General features: G+C 46.0%; 1 protein-coding gene across 1 annotated transcript in view; it reads right to left on the minus strand.

Annotated features, from left to right (window-relative positions):
* Positions 1-212: 212 nt before the first annotated feature.
* Positions 213-20,964, minus strand: part of FAIM2 (Fas apoptotic inhibitory molecule 2) — a 195,866-nt gene continuing 175,114 nt past the window's right edge. Inside the window, exon 12 of the mRNA XM_069230667.1 lies at positions 213-2,960. Coding sequence (XP_069086768.1) covers positions 2,811-2,960 — 150 coding nt within the window. The 3' untranslated portion in view covers positions 213-2,810. The remainder of the gene's footprint in view (positions 2,961-20,964) is intronic.

A 20,964-nucleotide genomic window follows, 5' to 3' on the forward strand; every position in this document is an offset into this window, starting at 1 on the left:
GTTGAACTGGTTCTCCAGGAGGAAACTGTCCTTGATGTTGCAGTGGAAGACGGTGGCGAATTTGTCACAGAGATCTTGCGATGGGGGAATTCTGGTGTCTTTGGAAGGGGAATTGGTGAATTCGTTGATAACCATGAAGAGTTCTTTTGTGTTGTGTGTGGAGGAGTTGATGCGTTCCAGGAGTGCGTTTTTATTTGCGTTCTTTATGCTTTGGTGGTGGATAGTGGTGGCGGCTCTGAAGGAGGACATTTTAATATGCAATATTGAATGAAATGTTGAGCTGCACATGAGTAAGCCATACATCAGATAGGGGCACCTCATCTATGCAACTTTTATGATCCATGCATCACATCTTCATATAAATAGTCCACATCAGATTCACCTGATCAGAAATAGATATGTATAAAATATAAGTCTATGCTATGTATTCATATTCATGTACGTTGGAATAAATAACTATGTAGTTCCACGTGTATATAGATAGATACACCACATTAATAGTGTAAAAAATACCTTTACACTCCTTTATATAAATATATGCAATTTAACAAATATAAATTCTTCAACCTGTGTGTGTGTGTGTGTGTGTATATACATAAAATGCCACAAATCCTCCGACATGTTCATTAAGGAAACACAAACTACACAACGTATTGAAAAACATGATTTTAATTGGTCTTCATGCGCTGAACAGGCATCCTGGGGACACTCCCAACGTGTTTTGGCATACAACGCCTGTTGAGAGCATGAAGACCAATTAAAATCACGTTTTTCAATATGCTGCGGAGTTCGTGTTTCCTTGATGAGCACGTCAGAGGATTTGTGGCATTTCATAGTATCGGGAGCCTGACCCATACACGAACTGCCATCGCTTGGACTGGGCGGCATCAGGGCTTAGTGTGGAGTTTTTACATATTTCATATATATATGAATATATGGATGTAATTATAACTTTAGGTTTGTGTAATCTTTTTTTGGCCGTGAAAGCTTTAGAGCCCTGCAGAGATTTTTTAATTCATACATCATTCAGTCAGAAGAATAGAATCTCTCTAAGCGCCAATGTGTGAGTGTGTGTGTGCGCGTGTTTGTGTGCACACGCGGGCACATGGCACATGCAATATTTACAGATGTTAAGTTGTACAAATCTACCCTGCTAAGAACTGCACAACCAAATAAGTTTATACATTTTACCATTTGAGTTATTCATCTTATCTTCCCTTTCAAACTATGTATCCTCCAGGCAATACTGATACCTTAAAACGCCTGTGTACACGATCAACACGAAAATACACATCTATGAAAAGAACACCAAGAGACAAATACACACAGACTGGACAATACACTAATTACACCAAAAGTCCAACACGCAGCTACAGTAAACACTCGAAATGTATAATGATACAACTCAAATAATTCCCCCTATTGCAAACCTTTGAAGTTCTAGACATCACCTACTGATTACTAAATTTGCAGACTGTTTCTTTTCAAGCCAAATCAACTGTATCCATGCAACCCAATAAATGAAAGCACATCTACATTAAATTCAGCCACCCCAGTCCAATTCACAAAGTTTTCCTTTGGAGAAAATTAGGCCCATATTTATACTTTTTTAGCGCCTCATTTGCACCGCCTTTTGACGCGAAAGTAGCGCAAATTAACAAAATACAATTGTATTTTGTAAGTTTGCGCAGCTTTTGCGTAAAAAAATTACGCAAATGCGGCGCTAAAAAAAGTATAAATATGGGCCTTAGACTTTATCCAGAGTAACTATTTATACCAGCTATAATTGAGCACATTAGCAACGTTATCTGTGGGGCATGTCTGGATAAGGCTTGTTCACCAATGAGTTGTTCATGTGCAAGAAGAATTCCAATGATTTGCTCACAACACCCATTCTGAAGATGTCCCATGCACCTCTAGCTCCCCTTGTATGTAAATCGTAGTGAATATGGTATAAGGTGGGAGTTTTAAGCTAGGCATGTCCAAGCACATTATGCAATCTGCTGCATGAGCCATCTTCATGACCCAGGCTCCCAGAATTCATGGATGTAAATATCGATATGCAGTTGTGATGATGTGTATTCAATGTGAGCATGCTGGTGGAGATAAGCAGCATACTATAGTTCTCCTACAACAAAGCCAGCACATGCTGCTGTTTTCACATGGAGGCACCTACCAAACCCTGAAGTGCTCATTCCTGCAAGTTCTACAAATTGGGAAGCAGGACCTTGAGTGGAGACATGTGACACATTCCGCCCACTGTGGTAGGTGGTGCCTGTGTGAGGATTCACATTCTGATTTTTGAGGCATTGATGAGATCTGTGTCTAATTATAGGGACCCCTATTCTTTGCCCTATTTTTGTACTAATTTTCCTAGGAGCCATCTAATCCAGTCGTGATAGTGAAATCCCCCTGATGGTCTCGATAGATGATGGGACTGGCAAGGCTGCAAGTTTAAGGAAACAATCCCAGGTTAGAAATCTGTGCACTGACCACGTATGTCTGCCCAATCGTGCTGTGTGGGTGTGGAGGAAATGACTGTTTAAGGGGGCGAATAAAGTTGCATTTGTACAATTCTAGGAAACCTCCTGTTGTAAAAAGCCAGAAGCATAGATAAGGAGCATCAGGGAAGATATGGTGGAAAATATATTGCTGATTAAATCCCTACCATGGACAATGATCGTGGGTCCTCTTACACAAACAGAAACTGATGAAGCTGCCTTAAGGAACATTATTTTTTGTGTTTTTCCTCATTTTTTTGTTTCTTTGTTTCTTCAGACTCAGAAGAGAGAAAATATGGGATGCGGAGGTCACTCGCGATTAGAGCCAAAGATCTGAAGGAAGAAGGAGAAAATGTAGACGATGTCCAGGTAAATATTGAGGGCTCCGAATATGTACTCCTCTGGACTGATGGAATACCGGCGATTCCCCATCAGAAGCTGAGTGTCAAATGCCAAGAACTGTAAAGAAGGGAAGACAAAAAACAAGGAGATGTGAGAGTTGACACAACGCAGAGAGAACGTTCTGTTCAAAGGAGTACATGACTAGAGTTTCTTATTTTCAGTGTCTATCTGTCTATTTTTATATGAATTCCAATGTGTATTTTCCAACATCCAAAATCAGTGGGTATAAACGTTTTTATATTCTAGTTACACAAAACTTTCCAGAGGACGGTACCTCCTATTTTAAATTTGCAAGTAAACACAGTTATTGGTTTCCTCCCAGACATTCCTCACAATGTTTTTGTGCATAAGGAGTCGGTTTGATATTAATGAGTAACAGGATTGGCCATGTCTCTTTTGATAAGAAAGATAAAGAGCGGAATAAGTGAACATAAAGAAAGTTCCTCTAAGACCTTTTCTTGAACTCTGGGGGTCACCCAGGTCACTGTAATCCTCTGGACTGGAACAGCGGAGTTGATACCCAGACATCAGATCAGATGTTGAACCAGAAAAGAGTGCTTGAGGAGAATGGCTGGCAGTCCTGTGCACTGTGGACAGTGATGAGGCAGACGAGCTTAGGTGGTAATATTTAAATCTGCCTCTGTTAATATTGAGGTATGTCATCTTATACAATGTTTAATACTTGACAATTGTTCTAAAATTCCAATAAATTGTTTATTAAAAACTGGCACCATTATGTGGTTTATAGGTTCCTAATTGAGCTCCTGATGAAGGGAAATCGTTTTCGGGAAACGTGTAGAGAAATGCTAGTCACAGAACTAATTTAACTCAAATAAGATAAGCATAAACCAAATACCGACTGATTGCATGCTGTGTAATTTATAAATCGAGCTTTACATTCTTTGGGAAAGCCTCCCACAGTCTGGTGCTGAAGATTTGCTGGTCCATAGCGGATTGCTGGTTGGGGCGGCACCTATGAACAAACATGCTTTGGGATCTTTAACAATAAACATAAACATATTCGGTGGGTTCACCAGTGTGGTGTTCATTCACACATGGCTATGATTGTTTCATATTTACGAGGCAAACTGGGTATACTTGGAAGGTTGTGACCACCTGGTCTTGCGCTGTCTCCAGGGGTGAATACCCATTCACTCGATCACCCTAGTGTAACGACTGAGGGCCTGCTGGGTCGGGGACCCTTCGCTTTAGCTGTTCCCATTACTCCTCACAAATGTGAAAAGTATCCATAAAGCAGCTTTTGAAAAACACTATGATGGCAGCTCCCTTGTCCCATTTACCATGTATACAAACAAGGGAACCTCAAAGGCCTTTTTGTGCAGCTCATGTGTAGTGTGCAAGGTGATGTGGCCTAGAAATCCGGGTTCTAAGTCTGCAGCTGGGTGTGTGGAGCAGAGCTGCATCTCGTCTCCACCTCCAGCAAAATAGGAAGGCTGTTCAGCAGGCATACTGTCTCTTGGGTCCCCGATTCGGCAGGCATAATCCCAATAGGGTGCCGGGATCCGAAATTCAGCATCCATGCGTTCACCATGACACCCAATGGGAGCTAAGCGCCCTCATAACCCAACCCTCGATTAGCTTTAGGCTTTCCAGGACCCTTAGCGCAGCAGAAGCCATACCTTTGTGGGGTGGGGAACTAAAAGGTGGCATGCCCACCCCTATTCAACTTGAAGGTCCACTAAGACAATATGCCTGCGTGACACCCTGCAGGATCCCATGCTTTGTAGATATACGTCATAGGCGTGCCAGAACCCAAGCCCCGCAGGCGTGACATGCATGGGAATGGAGAGCTGCGGTGTGGCATTCCTCCGACTTCGGTGCTGGAGATCAGGAGGACTTGTTACAATGCTGAAGATGCAGAAATAGGGACACAAATAATAGTGACCAATGAATCACTTCCCAGCCTTCCCTACTAGCACCTGCCCTGTAAAACCATAAATAAAGCAGCACTGGAGCTTTGATGAGTGTGCCCCTGCTCGGCCCCTCTGCTGTCTGGCTGCTCCATCACCTAATCTCTGATGCCACGCAGCAGCATCTTTTTGCATTGGTTTCTGCTTTTCGCCAAACGTCTGATTTTTGGTTCAATTGACAGAAACCCATGTACTGAAAAACACATTTAGGTGGCATCTACATTGCTGAATGGACAAGCACTGTATTCAGAGATGGGGATTTTCATTTTGCGAGTGATATCATGGGACCCTGCAGCTCCATGCTGCCACCATGAAGGAGGAGGCAGCTCTCACATGCGAGCACAATGATCAGTGGTCACAGCGCCCTTTCTCCTTCACTGACAGGCGAGCAGCAGTCTTTTCTGTTGAAGGGAAAAGCCATACGCCAGTCTGTTAACAGATGGCAGTGATCACTCAGAGGGAAGACTGAGTTACTTTTTGTTCTGAACCTTAGCTGCGAGAGAACAAATCACAAAAACGAGCAAGATACCAATAAGGGAAACAAGCGAGCACTAAATACAAAAGTTAAAGGAGACAGCCTCATTAAAAAGCCCTTCAGCCCAAATCAATATGACGAGGGAACGGAAAGAGGGGAGAGGGGAAGGTTAGAATTATTATATTTTATGACAGGTTAGGCGCATCAGGCCTACTCGATTTACTCTTGCCCCTACTCTGGTCCTAATAATGGCACCGGGATGAATTCTGATCCTTCGGCAAACCAGGGTTTTTACACGGAGAGTAATTCCAAAGAATGAAGGGACTGATTTATATGTTGGCTGTAAGGATGCAGTGTGTTTCCTGCCAACATAGTGGTCTAGCTGCCCGATTTAGGTGCAGGTGGATCATAGGTTTGGTTACAACGGTGACTACTCTGTGACCGTCTACTCAAATCTCTGACAGAGTAGCTCCGGAGAAATGTATATATGTCTGCCCAGCCAATTAGGGTTGGCTGACAAATAGCCACTGTTTTACTGTCCAGCACCGCTGAGCAAACCTGTCAGGGAGGGGCAGGAAAATAAATGATACCCTCCTCACCATGAGAAATGACTCCCATGACAGGGGGGAGGGGGCATTTTGTTTTTTATTTTGCGAAAGAAAATCCAGTCCCACGATTTTCTTTTTGAAAATAAAAAATAAATCCTTTGGTGCAGGGCTTCATTACGTTGACGGAGCCCTGCACCAAACAGCTTGGAGCATTGACAGTTTCTGCCAATACATTATAAATGACTGCCAGCATGCCTGTCATTTATAAATTCAGCAGGCAGTTCCTCCACCAAGGTGGTGGAGTAATACATTCCGCCCACCTGACGGAACAACAGGGCCAACGTCAATATATATATGGGGCCCTAAGTTATTGACATGATCTGTAAATACCTCACCCTTTACCCGCTCCTTGTAATATGTGTCTTTGCCTAAAACACACACCCAACCACCCCTCTATCTTCAGCTCCCACCCGCGATATACAGCATAGGAAGAGGGTATTTGGAAAATATCATGGGCTACCAAAACAGAGAGTTTTAGTACTCATGGAAAGGAATACTGTAGGAGGCTGGACTGGCTTGTAGTGAGTACCAAGGGGTACTTGCACCTTGCACCAGGCCCAGTTATCCCTTATTAGTGTATAGGGTGTCTAGCAGCATAGGCTGATAGATAATGGTAGCTTAGCAGAGCAGCTTAGGCTGAACTAGGAGACGAGTGAAGCTCCTACAGTACCACAAGTGTCACTTGCACAATATCATAAGAAAACACAATACACAGTTAAACTAAAAATAAAGGTACTTTATTTTTATGACAATATGCCAAAGTATCTTAGAGTGTACCCTCAGTGAGAGGATAGGAAATATACACAAGATATATGTACACAATACCAAAAATATGCAGTATAGTCTTAGAAATCAGTGCAAACAATGTATAGTTACAATAGGATGCAATGGGGGCACATAGGGATAGGGGCAACACAAACGATATACTCCAAAAGTGGAATGTGAACCACGAATGGACCCCAAACCTATGTGACCTTGTAGAGGGTCGCTGGGACTATTAGAAAATAGTGAGGGTTAGAAAAATAGCCCACCCCAACACCCTGAAAAGTGAGTGCAAAGTGCACTGAAGTTCCCCAAAGGACAAAGAAGTTGTGATAGGGGAATAATGCAGGAAAGACACAAACCAGCAATGCAACAATGATGGATTTCCAATCTAGGGTACCTGTGGAACAAGGGGACCAAGTCCAAAAGTCACAAGCAAGTCGGAGATGGGCATATGCCCAGGAAATGCCAGCTGTGGGTGCAAAGAAGCTTCTACTGGACAGAAGAAGCTGAGGTTTCTTCAGGAACAAAAAGGGCTAGAGACTTCCCCTTTGGAGGACGGATCCCACTCGCCGTGGAAAGTCGTGCAGAAGTGTTTTCCCGCCGAAAGACCGCCAACAAGCCTTGCTAGCTGCAAATCCTGCGGTAAGCATTTTTGGATGCTGCTATGTCCCAGGAAGGACCAGGATGTCGCAAATTGCGTCAGGAGAGAGAGGGGACGTCGAGCAAGACAAGGAGCCCTCTCAGCAGCAGGTAGCACCCTGAGAAATGCCAGAAACAGGCATTACAAGGATGCGTGAAATGGTGCTCACCCGAAGTTACACAAAGGAGTCCCACGTCGCCGGAGACCAACTTAGAAAGTCGTGCAATGCAGGTTAGAGTGCCGTGGACCCAGGCTTGGCTGTGCACAAAGGATTTCTGCCGGAAGTGCACAGGGGCCGGAGTAGCTGCAAAAGTCACGGTTCCCAGCAATGCAATCTAGCGAGGTGAGGCAAGGACTTACCTCCACCAAACTTGGACTGAAGAGTCACTGGACTGTGGGAGTCACTTGGACAGAGTTGCTGGATTCGAGGGACCTCACTCGTCGTGCTGAGAGGAGACCCAAGGGACCGGTAATGCAGCTTTTTGGTGCCTGCGGTTGCAGGGGGAAGATTCCGTCGACCCACGGGAGATTTCTTTGGAGCTTCTAGTGCAGAGAGGAGGCAGACTACCCCCACAGCATGCACCACCAGGAAAACAGTCGAGAAGGCGGCAGGATCAGCGTTACAGAGTTGCAGTAGTCGTCTTAGCTACTTTGTTGCAGTTTTGCAGGCTTCCAGCGCGGTCAGCAGTCGATTCCATGGCAGAAGGTGAAGAGAGAGATGCAGAGGAACTCTGATGAGCTCTTGCATTCGTTATCTAAAGTTTCCCCAGAGACAGAGACCCTAAATAGCAAGAAAAGAGGGTTTGGCTACTTAGGAGAGAGGATAGGCTACTAACACCTGAAGGAGCCTATCAGAAGGAGTCTCTGACGTCACCTGGTGGCACTGGCCACTCAGAGCAGTCCAGTGTGCCAGCAGCACCTCTGTTTCCAAGATGGCAGAGGTCTGGAGCACACTGGAGGAGCTCTGGACACCTCCCAGGGGAGGTGCAGGTCAGGGGAGTGGTCACTCCCCTTTCCTTTGTCCAGTTTCGCACCAGAGCAGGGCTAAGGGGTCCCCTGAACCGGTGTAGACTGGCTTATGCAGAATTGGGCACATCTGTGCCCAAGAAAGCATTTCCAGAGGCTGGGGGAGGCTACTCCTCCCCTGCCTTCACACCATTTTCCAAAGGGAGAGGGTGTAACACCCTCTCTCAGAGGAAGTCCTTTGTTCTGCCATCCTGGGACAAGCCTGGCTTGACCCCAGGGGGGCAGAAACCTGTCTGAGGGGTTGGCAGCAGCAGCAGCTGCAGTGAAACCCCAGGAAAGGCAGGTTTGGCAGCACCAGGGTCTGTGCTACAGACCACTGGGGTCATGGAATTGTGCCAACAATGCCAGGATGGCATAGAGGGGGCAATTCCATGATCTTAGACATGTTACATGGCCATATTCGGAGTTTCCATTGTGAAGCTACATATAGGTATTGACCTATATGTAGTGCACGCGTGTAATGGTGTCCCCGCACTCACAAAGTTCAGGGAATTGGCCCTGAACAATGTGGGGGCACCTTGGCTAGTGCCAGGGTGCCCTCACACTAAGTAACTTTGCACCTAACCTTTACCAGGTAAAGGTTAGACATATAGGTGACTTATAAGTTACTTAAGTGCAGTGTAAAATGGCTGTGAAATAACGTGGACGTTATTTCACCCAGGCTGCAGTGGCAGGCCTGTGTAAGAATTGTCAGAGCTCCCTATGGGTGGCAAAAGAAATGCTGCAGCCCATAGGGATCTCCTGGAACCCCAATACCCTGGGTACCTCAGTACCATATACTAGGGAATTATAAGGGTGTTCCAGTAAGCCAATGTAAATTGGTAAAATTGGTCACTAGCCTGTTAGTGACAATTTGTACAGAGAGAGCATAACCACTGAGGTTCTGGTTAGCAGAGCCTCAGTGAGACAGTTAGGCACCACACAGGGAACACATACATATAGGCCACAAACTTATGAGCACTGGGGTCCTGACTAGCAGGGTCCCAGTGACACATAACAAACATACTGAAAACATAGGGTTTTCACTATGAGCACTGGGCCCTGGCTAGCAGGATCCCAGTGAGACAGTGAAAACACCCTGACATACACTCACAAACAGGCCAAAAGTGGGGGTAACAAGGCTAGAAAGAGGCTACTTTCTCACACAACCCCCCCCCCCCAAACGAAGGACAATAAGGCTAACCTTGGCCAGTTGAGACTTTATTGTCTAAGTGGTGATAAGTAGAGAGTAGCTCTGCATTAGACTGGTTACTCCCTTTATCATCCACTATTTGGTTACTTCCCTGTGGGGATGTAAACCACCCTGTTTGAAGTTTTTTAGCTAAGCAACAATGTGAAGATGTATTTTCAGAGTTTCTATCAGTAAGTTTTAGTTTAGAGCAGTGGGAATTGTCCACTGAACCTATTTGTAGTGATGGAAATGCCAGACAGGGATGCTGTCTCAGAAAAGCCATAGCTGGGCAACAACTTTGTCCATATGGCTGGAAGAGAGAACAGGGATGCTGTTTCTCTTGAGTTGGAGCAGGGCAGGGATGCTGTCCTATGAGCTCCACACTAGGGCAGGGATGCTGTCCTAAGTGTTGTGAGGCAGTGCAGGGGTTCTGCACTAAAGTTTCTCTGGGAGGGTTGGAGGGATGCTCCATGTTAACTAAAATGGTGCTCTTTTTCTCACCAATGTTAGTTATCCCACAGAGAGGTACTTCTACCTCAGGGAGTCCAGCTGTGCCAGCTGATGATTCCCTTGGAACAGGTGCCACCCCAGAAGAGGTTTCTCCCACCACAGGAATGGTATCCTGAATGGTAGAGTGGTTAGGGGATACTGTGATACCCTTTTTACCTGTTGATGGAGAGGGATCCTGAGTTTTCAGGCCTTCTCTCCTTTGCTTTTTCATTTCAGTAGAAATGAGAGGGAACAATTCCTCTGGGATGCCCAGCATGGCTGCATGGGCATAAAACTCTACATCAGCCCAACCTGAGGCCTGTAGGTCATTACCTAAGAGACAGTCTACAGGTAAGCTAGGTGATACCACCACCTGCTTAGGGACAGTAACTCCACCCCAACTAAACTGAATTATAGCTAAGGGAAGAAACTTAGTGGAGTTATGGACATCAATAATCTTATACTGTTGTCCAATGATGTGTTGATCAGGGTGCACTAGGTTTCAGTCACCAAAGTGATACTGGCACCTGTGTCCCTGTAGGCCAAGGCCTCAACACCATTTATTGAAAGTGTCTGCCTGTACTTATCCATTGTAAGGGGACAAGCAGCCAGTGTGGCAAGGCCAATGCCACTAGGTGTGACAGAAACTGTCTTGGGACTGACTACCCCATTTCTACTATGGACCCATAAGTGAACCCAACTACACCCTTAACTTGACTGTTGCCAGCAGTCCCACCACTAGTACCACTACTGCTAGGGGCACTAGAGCTTGATGTATTAGTGGTGGTAGGCTCAGGGGGTTTACCTGGACAGGACTTATCCCCTGGCCTATGGCCTCTATTTTTACACACAAAGCACCAAGGCTTTTTAAATTGTGTAGGTTGAGAAGAAGAGGAAGAATTTGTTTTATCCCCACCCCCTGAAGAGTGTTTAAGATTTGAAGTGGGATCTTTGGTTTTACCCTTATCCCCATACTTATCTTGAGATTTTTCACCATCTTTCTTCTTATTGTTCTCTTTGTCACCCCCTGTATGAACTTTTCTGTTCACCCTTGTTCTGACCCATTTGTCTGCCTTCTTTCCCAATTCTTGGGGAGAGGTCAGATCAGAGTCCACCAAGTACTGGTGTAACAAATCAGACACACAATTATTAAGAATATGCTCTCTCAGGATCAAGTTATACAGGCTGTCATAATCAGTAACTTTACTGCCATGTAACCACCCCTCCAAGGCCTTCACTGAATGGTCAACGAAATCAACCCAGTCTTGTGAAGACTCCTTTTTGGTCTCTCTGAACTTTATCCTGTATTGTTCAGTGGTTAAGCCATAACCATCCAGGAGTGCATTCTTAAGTACTGTAACATTATTGGCATCACTTTTTTTCACAGTAAGGAGCCTATCCCTACCTTTTCCACTAAATGATAGCCATAGGATAGCAGCCCACTGCCTTTGAGGGACATCCTGTACAACACAGGCCCTCTCAAGTGCAGCAAACCACTTGTTAATGTCATCCCCCTCCTTATAAGGGGGAAGTATCTTGTGCAGATTCTTGGAATCATGCTCTTTTACAGGATGACTATGGGGAATACTGCTGCTGCCACCATGGGTATCTAAACCCAACTTCTGTCTTTCCTTCTCTATTTCTAAAGACTGTCTATCCAAATCCAGCTGTTGCTTTTTAAGCTTCAGTCTGGTTTGTTCCACCCTCAACTTATTGAGTTCCCTTTCTAACAATCTGTCATCAGGGTTGGTGGGAGGGACATTTCTAGATACAGAGGTATGATGGGAATGAACAGAAGGAGACCTGTCCCTTACAGAGGGCACCCTAACAGCTTGGCTGACAGTGTAATGTGAGAGCACATCATCTGTATGATGTGACTCCACCTCAGTACCAACTATGCTAGACTGTCTTGTAATGGGAAGGCTAAGAAGTTTCTTTCCTGAACTTTTACCTGGGGGAGTCCCTGGATCAGATTGGGAACCATTAGCTACCTTTTCAACAGATGTGGCCCCTTTGGCCTTATCTTGTTCTCTAAGCATATTAAGCAACAATTCCAAGGAAGGATTCTTCCCTACACTCAAACCTCTCTCTATGCAGAGACTCCTTGCTCCTTTCCAGCTAAGGTGATCATATGCAAGTTTGGACAGATCAACATTTTGGCCTGTGCCAGACATTTTTAGAGAGAGTTAAAAGTGATAGAAAAAGAGAAAAAAGTTTTCAGAACTTTTTAGAAAGACAGAAAAAAAAACTTTTTAAACTTTTAAGAACTTTTTGAAAGTTTAGAAGTACTTTTCAGCACTTTTAGAAAAGAGTGAAAAGAGGGAATGCAAAACTTTTTAGTTATGTGTACACACACTGAACTTGTTTTGTATATTTTTCTCTTATGAAAAGTACAATGACAAGAGTGGTAAGTAGTCTCAAAGCACTTATCCCACCGCTGCACAACCAATGTAGGAGGCTGGACTGGCTTGTAGTGAGTACCAAGGGGTACTTGCACCTTGCACCAGGCCCAGTTATCCCTTATTAGTGTATAGGGTGTCTAGCAGAATAGGCTGTTAGATAATGGTAGCTTAGCAGAGCAGCTTAGGCTGAACTAGGAGACGAGTGAAGCTCCTACAGTACCACAAGTGTCACTTGCACAATATCATAAGAAAACACAATACACAGTTAAACTAAAAATAAAGGTACTTTATTTTTATGACAATATGCCAAAGTATCTTAGAGTGTAGCCTCAGTGAGAGGATAGGAAATATACACAATATATATGTACACAATACCAAAAATATGCAGTATAGTCTTAGAAAACAGTGCAAACAATGAATAGTTACAATAGGATGCAATGGGGACACATAGAGATAGGGGCAACACAAACCATATACTCCAAAAGTGGAATGCGAACCACGAATGGACCCCAAACCTATGTGACCTTGTAGAGGGTCGCTGGGACTATTAGAAAATAGTGAGGGTTAGAAAAATAGCCCACCCCAAGACTCTGAAAAGTGAGTGCAAAGTGCACTGAAGTTCCCCAAAGGACAAAGAAGTCGTGATAGGGGAATAATGCAGGAAAGACACAAACCAGCAATGCAACAACGATGGATTTCCAATCTAGGGTACCTGTGGAACAAGGGGACCAAGTCCAAAAGTCACAAGCAAGTCGGAGATGGGCATATGCCCAGGAAATGCCAGCTGTGGGTGCAAAGAAGCTTCTACTGGACAGAAGAAGCTGAGGTTTCTGCAGGAACAAAAAGGGCTAGAGACTTCCCCTTTGGAGGACGGATCCCACTTGCCGTGGAAAGTCGTGCAGAAGTGTTTTCCCGCCGAAAGATCACCAACAAGCCTTGCTAGCTGCAAATAGTATCATAAGCGTTTTTGGATGCTGCTATGGCCCAGGCAGGACCAGGATATCGCAAATTGCGTCAGGAGAGAGAGGGGACGTTGAGCAAGACAAGAAGCCCTCTCAGCAGCAGGTAGCACCCTGAGAAGTGCCAGAAACAGGCACTACAAGGATGCGTGAAATGGTGCTCACCCGAAGTTACACAAAGGAGTCCCACGTCGCCGGAGACCAACTTAGAAAGTCGTGCAATGCAAGTTAGAGTGCCGTGGACCCAGGCTTGGCTGTGCACAAAGGATTTCCGCCGGAAGTGCACAGGGGCCGGAGTAGCTGCAAAAGTCGCGGTTCCCAGCAATGCAGTCTAGCGAGGTGAGGCAAGGACTTACCTCCACCAAACTTGGACTGAAGAGTCACTGGACTGTGGGAGTCACTTGGATAGAGTTGCTGGATTCGAGGGACCTCACTCGTCATGCTGAGAGGAGACCCAAGGGACCGGTAATGCAGCTTTTTGGTGCCTGCGGTTGCAGGGGGAAGATTCCGTCGACCCACGGGAGATTTCTTCGGAGCTTCTAGTGCAGAGAGGAGGCAGACTACCCCCACAGCATGCACCACCAGGAAAACAGTTGAGAAGGCGGCAGGATCAGCGTTACAGAGTTGCAGTAGTCGTCTTAGCTACTTTGTTGCAGTTTTGCAGGCTTCCAGCGCGGTCAGCAGTCGATTCCTTGGCAGAAGGTGAAGAGAGAGATGCAGAGGAACTCTGATGAGCTCTTGCATTCGTTATCTAAAGTTTCCCTAGAGACAGAGACCCTAAATAGCCAGAAAAGAGGGTTTGGCTACTTAGGAGAGAGGATAGGCTACTAACACCTGAAGGAGCCTATCAGAAGGAGTCTCTGACATCACCTGGTGGCACTGGCCACTCAGAGCAGTCCAGTGTGCCAGCAGCACCTCTGTTTCCAAGATGGCAGAGGTCTGGAGCACACTGGAGGAGCTCTGGACACCTCCCTGGGGAGGTGCAGGTCAGGGGAGTGGTCACTCCCCTTTCCTTTGTCCAGTTTCGCGCCAGAGCAGGGCTAAGGGGTCCCCTGAACCGGTGTAGACTGGCTTATGCAGAATTGGGCACATCTGTGCCCAAGAAAGCATTTCCAGAGGCTGGGGGAGGCTACTCCTCCCCTGCCTTCACACCATTTTCCAAAGGGAGAGGGTGTAACACCCTCTCTCAGAGGAAGTCCTTTGTTCTGCCATCCTGGGACAAGCCTGGCTTGACCCCAGGGGGGCAGAAACCTGTCTGAGGGGTTGGCAGCAGCAGCAGCTGCAGTGAAACCCCAGGAAAGGCAGGTTTGGCAGCACCAGGGTCTGTGCTACAGACCACTGGGGTCATGGAATTGTGCCAACAATGCCAGGATGGCATAGAGGGGGCAATTCCATGATCTTAGACATGTTACATGGCCATATTCGGAGTTACCATTGTGAAGCTACATATAGGTATTGACCTATATGTAGTGCACGCGTGTAATGGTGTCCCCGCACTCACAAAGTTCAGGGAATTGGCCCTGAACAATGTGGGGGCACCTTGGCTATTGCCAGGGTGCCCTCACACTAAGTAACTTTGCACCTAACCTTTACCAGGTAAAGGTTAGACATATAGGTGACTTATAAGTTACTTAAGTGCAGTGTAAAATGGCTGTGAAATAACGTGGACGTTATTTCACCCAGGCTGCAGTGGCAGGCCTGTGTAAGAATTGTCAGAGCTCCCTATGGGTGGCAAAAGAAATGCTGCAGCCCATAGGGATCTCCTGGAACCCCAATACCCTGGGTACCTCAGTACCATATACTAGGGAATTATAAGGGTGTTCCAGTAAGCCAATGTAAATTGGTAAAATTGGTCACTAGCCTGTTAGTGACAATTTGTACAGAGAGAGCATAACCACTGAGGTTCTGGTTAGCAGAGCCTCAGTGAGACAGTTAGGCACCACACAGGGAACACATACATATAGGCCACAAACTTATGAGCACTGGGGTCCTGACTAGCAGGGTCCCAGTGACACATAACAAACATACTGAAAACATAGGGTTTTCACTATGAGCACTGGGCCCTGGCTAGCAGGATCCCAGTGAGACAGTGAAAACACCCTGACATACACTCACAAACAGGCCAAAAGTGGGGGTAACAAGGCTAGAAAGAGGCTACTTTCTCACACAACCCCCCCCCCCCAAACGAAGGACAATAAGGCTAACCTTGGCCAGTTGAGACTTTATTGTCTAAGTGGTGATAAGTAGAGAGTAGCTCTGCATTAGACTGGTTACTCCCTTTATCATCCACTATTTGGTTACTTCCCTGTGGGGATGTAAACCACCCTGTTTGAAGTTTTTTAGCTAAGCAACAATGTGAAGATGTATTTTCAGAGTTTCTATCAGTAAGTTTTAGTTTAGAGCAGTGGGAATTGTCCACTGAACCTATTTGTAGTGATGGAAATGCCAGACAGGGATGCTGTCTCAGAAAAGCCATAGCTGGGCAACAACTTTGTCCATATGGCTGGAAGAGAGAACAGGGATGCTGTTTCTCTTGAGTTGGAGCAGGGCAGGGATGCTGTCCTATGAGCTCCACACTAGGGCAGGGATGCTGTCCTAAGTGTTGTGAGGCAGTGCAGGGGTTCTGCACTAAAGTTTCTCTGGGAGGGTTGGAGGGATGCTCCATGTTAACTAAAATGGTGCTCTTTTTCTCACCAATGTTAGTTATCCCACAGAGAGGTACTTCTACCTCAGGGAGTCCAGCTGTGCCAGCTGATGATTCCCTTGGAACAGGTGCCACCCCAGAAGAGGTTTCTCCCACCACAGGAATGGTATCCTGAATGGTAGAGTGGTTAGGGGATACTGTGATACCCTTTTTACCTGTTGATGGAGAGGGATCCTGAGTTTTCAGGCCTTCTCTCCTTTGCTTTTTCATTTCAGTAGAAATGAGAGGGAACAATTCCTCTGGGATGCCCAGCATGGCTGCATGGGCATAAAACTCTACATCAGCCCAACCTGAGGCCTGTAGGTCATTACCTAAGAGACAGTCTACAGGTAAGCTAGGTGATACCACCACCTGCTTAGGGACAGTAACTCCACCCCAACTAAACTGAATTATAGCTAAGGGAAGAAACTTAGTGGAGTTATGGACATCAATAATCTTATACTGTTGTCCAATGATGTGTTGATCAGGGTGCACTAGGTTTCAGTCACCAAAGTGATACTGGCACCTGTGTCCCTGTAGGCCAAGGCCTCAACACCATTTATTGAAAGTGTCTGCCTGTACTTATCCATTGTAAGGGGACAAGCAGCCAGTGTGGCAAGGCCAATGCCACTAGGTGTGACAGAAACTGTCTTGGGACTGACTACCCCATTTCTACTATGGACCCATAAGTGAACCCAACTACACCCTTAACTTGACTGTTGCCAGCAGTCCCACCACTAGTACCACTACTGCTAGGGGCACTAGAGCTTGATGTATTAGTGGTGGTAGGCTCAGGGGGTTTACCTGGACAGGACTTATCCCCTGGCCTATGGCCTCTATTTTTACACACAAAGCACCAAGGCTTTTTAAATTGTGTAGGTTGAGAAGAAGAGGAAGAATTTGTTTTATCCCCACCCCCTGAAGAGTGTTTAAGATTTGAAGTGGGATCTTTGGTTTTACCCTTATCCCCATACTTATCTTGAGATTTTTCACCATCTTTCTTCTTATTGTTCTCTTTGTCACCCCCTGTATGAACTTTTCTGTTCACCCTTGTTCTGACCCATTTGTCTGCCTTCTTTCCCAATTCTTGGGGAGAGGTCAGATCAGAGTCCACCAAGTACTGGTGTAACAAATCAGACACACAATTATTAAGAATATGCTCTCTCAGGATCAAGTTATACAGGCTGTCATAATCAGTAACTTTACTGCCATGTAACCACCCCTCCAAGGCCTTCACTGAATGGTCAACGAAATCAACCCAGTCTTGTGAAGACTCCTTTTTGGTCTCTCTGAACTTTATCCTGTATTGTTCAGTGGTTAAGCCATAACCATCCAGGAGTGCATTCTTAAGTACTGTAACATTATTGGCATCACTTTTTTTCACAGTAAGGAGCCTATCCCTACCTTTTCCACTAAATGATAGCCATAGGATAGCAGCCCACTGCCTTTGAGGGACATCCTGTACAACACAGGCCCTCTCAAGTGCAGCAAACCACTTGTTAATGTCATCCCCCTCCTTATAAGGGGGAAGTATCTTGTGCAGATTCTTGGAATCATGCTCTTTTACAGGATGACTATGGGGAATACTGCTGCTGCCACCATGGGTATCTAAACCCAACTTCTGTCTTTCCTTCTCTATTTCTAAAGACTGTCTATCCAAATCCAGCTGTTGCTTTTTAAGCTTCAGTCTGGTTTGTTCCACCCTCAACTTATTGAGTTCCCTTTCTAACAATCTGTCATCAGGGTTGGTGGGAGGGACATTTCTAGATACAGAGGTATGATGGGAATGAACAGAAGGAGACCTGTCCCTTACAGAGGGCACCCTAACAGCTTGGCTGACAGTGTAATGTGAGAGCACATCATCTGTATGATGTGACTCCACCTCAGTACCAACTATGCTAGACTGTCTTGTAATGGGAAGGCTAAGAAGTTTCTTTCCTGAACTTTTACCTGGGGGAGTCCCTGGATCAGATTGGGAACCATTAGCTACCTTTTCAACAGATGTGGCCCCTTTGGCCTTATCTTGTTCTCTAAGCATATTAAGCAACAATTCCAAGGAAGGATTCTTCCCTACACTCAAACCTCTCTCTATGCAGAGACTCCTTGCTCCTTTCCAGCTAAGGTGATCATATGCAAGTTTGGACAGATCAACATTTTGGCCTGTGCCAGACATTTTTAGAGAGAGTTAAAAGTGATAGAAAAAGAGAAAAAAGTTTTCAGAACTTTTTAGAAAGACAGAAAAAAAAACTTTTTAAACTTTTAAGAACTTTTTGAAAGTTTAGAAGTACTTTTCAGCACTTTTAGAAAAGAGTGAAAAGAGGGAATGCAAAACTTTTTAGTTATGTGTACACACACTGAACTTGTTTTGTATATTTTTCTCTTATGAAAAGTACAATGACAAGAGTGGTAAGTAGTCTCAAAGCACTTATCCCACCGCTGCACAACCAATGTAGGAGGCTGGACTGGCTTGTAGTGAGTACCAAGGGGTACTTGCACCTTGCACCAGGCCCAGTTATCCCTTATTAGTGTATAGGGTGTCTAGCAGAATAGGCTGTTAGATAATGGTAGCTTAGCAGAGCAGCTTAGGCTGAACTAGGAGACGAGTGAAGCTCCTACAGTACCACAAGTGTCACTTGCACAATATCATAAGAAAACACAATACACAGTTAAACTAAAAATAAAGGTACTTTATTTTTATGACAATATGCCAAAGTATCTTAGAGTGTAGCCTCAGTGAGAGGATAGGAAATATACACAATATATATGTACACAATACCAAAAATATGCAGTATAGTCTTAGAAAACAGTGCAAACAATGAATAGTTACAATAGGATGCAATGGGGACACATAGAGATAGGGGCAACACAAACCATATACTCCAAAAGTGGAATGCGAACCACGAATGGACCCCAAACCTATGTGACCTTGTAGAGGGTCGCTGGGACTATTAGAAAATAGTGAGGGTTAGAAAAATAGCCCACCCCAAGACTCTGAAAAGTGAGTGCAAAGTGCACTGAAGTTCCCCAAAGGACAAAGAAGTCGTGATAGGGGAATAATGCAGGAAAGACACAAACCAGCAATGCAACAACGATGGATTTCCAATCTAGGGTACCTGTGGAACAAGGGGACCAAGTCCAAAAGTCACAAGCAAGTCGGAGATGGGCATATGCCCAGGAAATGCCAGCTGTGGGTGCAAAGAAGCTTCTACTGGACAGAAGAAGCTGAGGTTTCTGCAGGAACAAAAAGGGCTAGAGACTTCCCCTTTGGAGGACGGATCCCACTTGCCGTGGAAAGTCGTGCAGAAGTGTTTTCCCGCCGAAAGATCACCAACAAGCCTTGCTAGCTGCAAATAGTATCATAAGCGTTTTTGGATGCTGCTATGGCCCAGGCAGGACCAGGATATCGCAAATTGCGTCAGGAGAGAGAGGGGACGTTGAGCAAGACAAGAAGCCCTCTCAGCAGCAGGTAGCACCCTGAGAAGTGCCAGAAACAGGCACTACAAGGATGCGTGAAATGGTGCTCACCCGAAGTTACACAAAGGAGTCCCACGTCGCCGGAGACCAACTTAGAAAGTCGTGCAATGCAAGTTAGAGTGCCGTGGACCCAGGCTTGGCTGTGCACAAAGGATTTCCGCCGGAAGTGCACAGGGGCCGGAGTAGCTGCAAAAGTCGCGGTTCCCAGCAATGCAGTCTAGCGAGGTGAGGCAAGGACTTACCTCCACCAAACTTGGACTGAAGAGTCACTGGACTGTGGGAGTCACTTGGATAGAGTTGCTGGATTCGAGGGACCTCACTCGTCATGCTGAGAGGAGACCCAAGGGACCGGTAATGCAGCTTTTTGGTGCCTGCGGTTGCAGGGGGAAGATTCCGTCGACCCACGGGAGATTTCTTCGGAGCTTCTAGTGCAGAGAGGAGGCAGACTACCCCCACAGCATGCACCACCAGGAAAACAGTTGAGAAGGCGGCAGGATCAGCGTTACAGAGTTGCAGTAGTCGTCTTAGCTACTTTGTTGCAGTTTTGCAGGCTTCCAGCGCGGTCAGCAGTCGATTCCTTGGCAGAAGGTGAAGAGAGAGATGCAGAGGAACTCTGATGAGCTCTTGCATTCGTTATCTAAAGTTTCCCTAGAGACAGAGACCCTAAATAGCCAGAAAAGAGGGTTTGGCTACTTAGGAGAGAGGATAGGCTACTAACACCTGAAGGAGCCTATCAGAAGGAGTCTCTGACATCACCTGGTGGCACTGGCCACTCAGAGCAGTCCAGTGTGCCAGCAGCACCTCTGTTTCCAAGATGGCAGAGGTCTGGAGCACACTGGAGGAGCTCTGGACACCTCCCAGGGGAGGTGCAGGTCAGGGGAGTGGTCACTCCCCTTTCCTTTGTCCAGTTTCGCGCCAGAGCAGGGCTAAGGGGTCCCCTGAACCGGTGTAGACTGGCTTATGCAGAATTGGGCACATCTGTGCCCAAGAAAGCATTTCCAGAGGCTGGGGGAGGCTACTCCTCCCCTGCCTTCACACCATTTTCCAAAGGGAGAGGGTGTAACACCCTCTCTCAGAGGAAGTCCTTTGTTCTGCCATCCTGGGACAAGCCTGGCTTGACCCCAGGGGGGCAGAAACCTGTCTGAGGGGTTGGCAGCAGCAGCAGCTGCAGTGAAACCCCAGGAAAGGCAGGTTTGGCAGCACCAGGGTCTGTGCTACAGACCACTGGGGTCATGGAATTGTGCCAACAATGCCAGGATGGCATAGAGGGGGCAATTCCATGATCTTAGACATGTTACATGGCCATATTCGGAGTTACCATTGTGAAGCTACATATAGGTATTGACCTATATGTAGTGCACGCGTGTAATGGTGTCCCCGCACTCACAAAGTTCAGGGAATTGGCCCTGAACAATGTGGGGGCACCTTGGCTATTGCC

This window comes from Pleurodeles waltl, chromosome 4_2 (genome assembly GCF_031143425.1).
Source record: "Pleurodeles waltl isolate 20211129_DDA chromosome 4_2, aPleWal1.hap1.20221129, whole genome shotgun sequence".
NCBI classification, from domain to species: Eukaryota; Metazoa; Chordata; class Amphibia; order Caudata; family Salamandridae; genus Pleurodeles; species Pleurodeles waltl.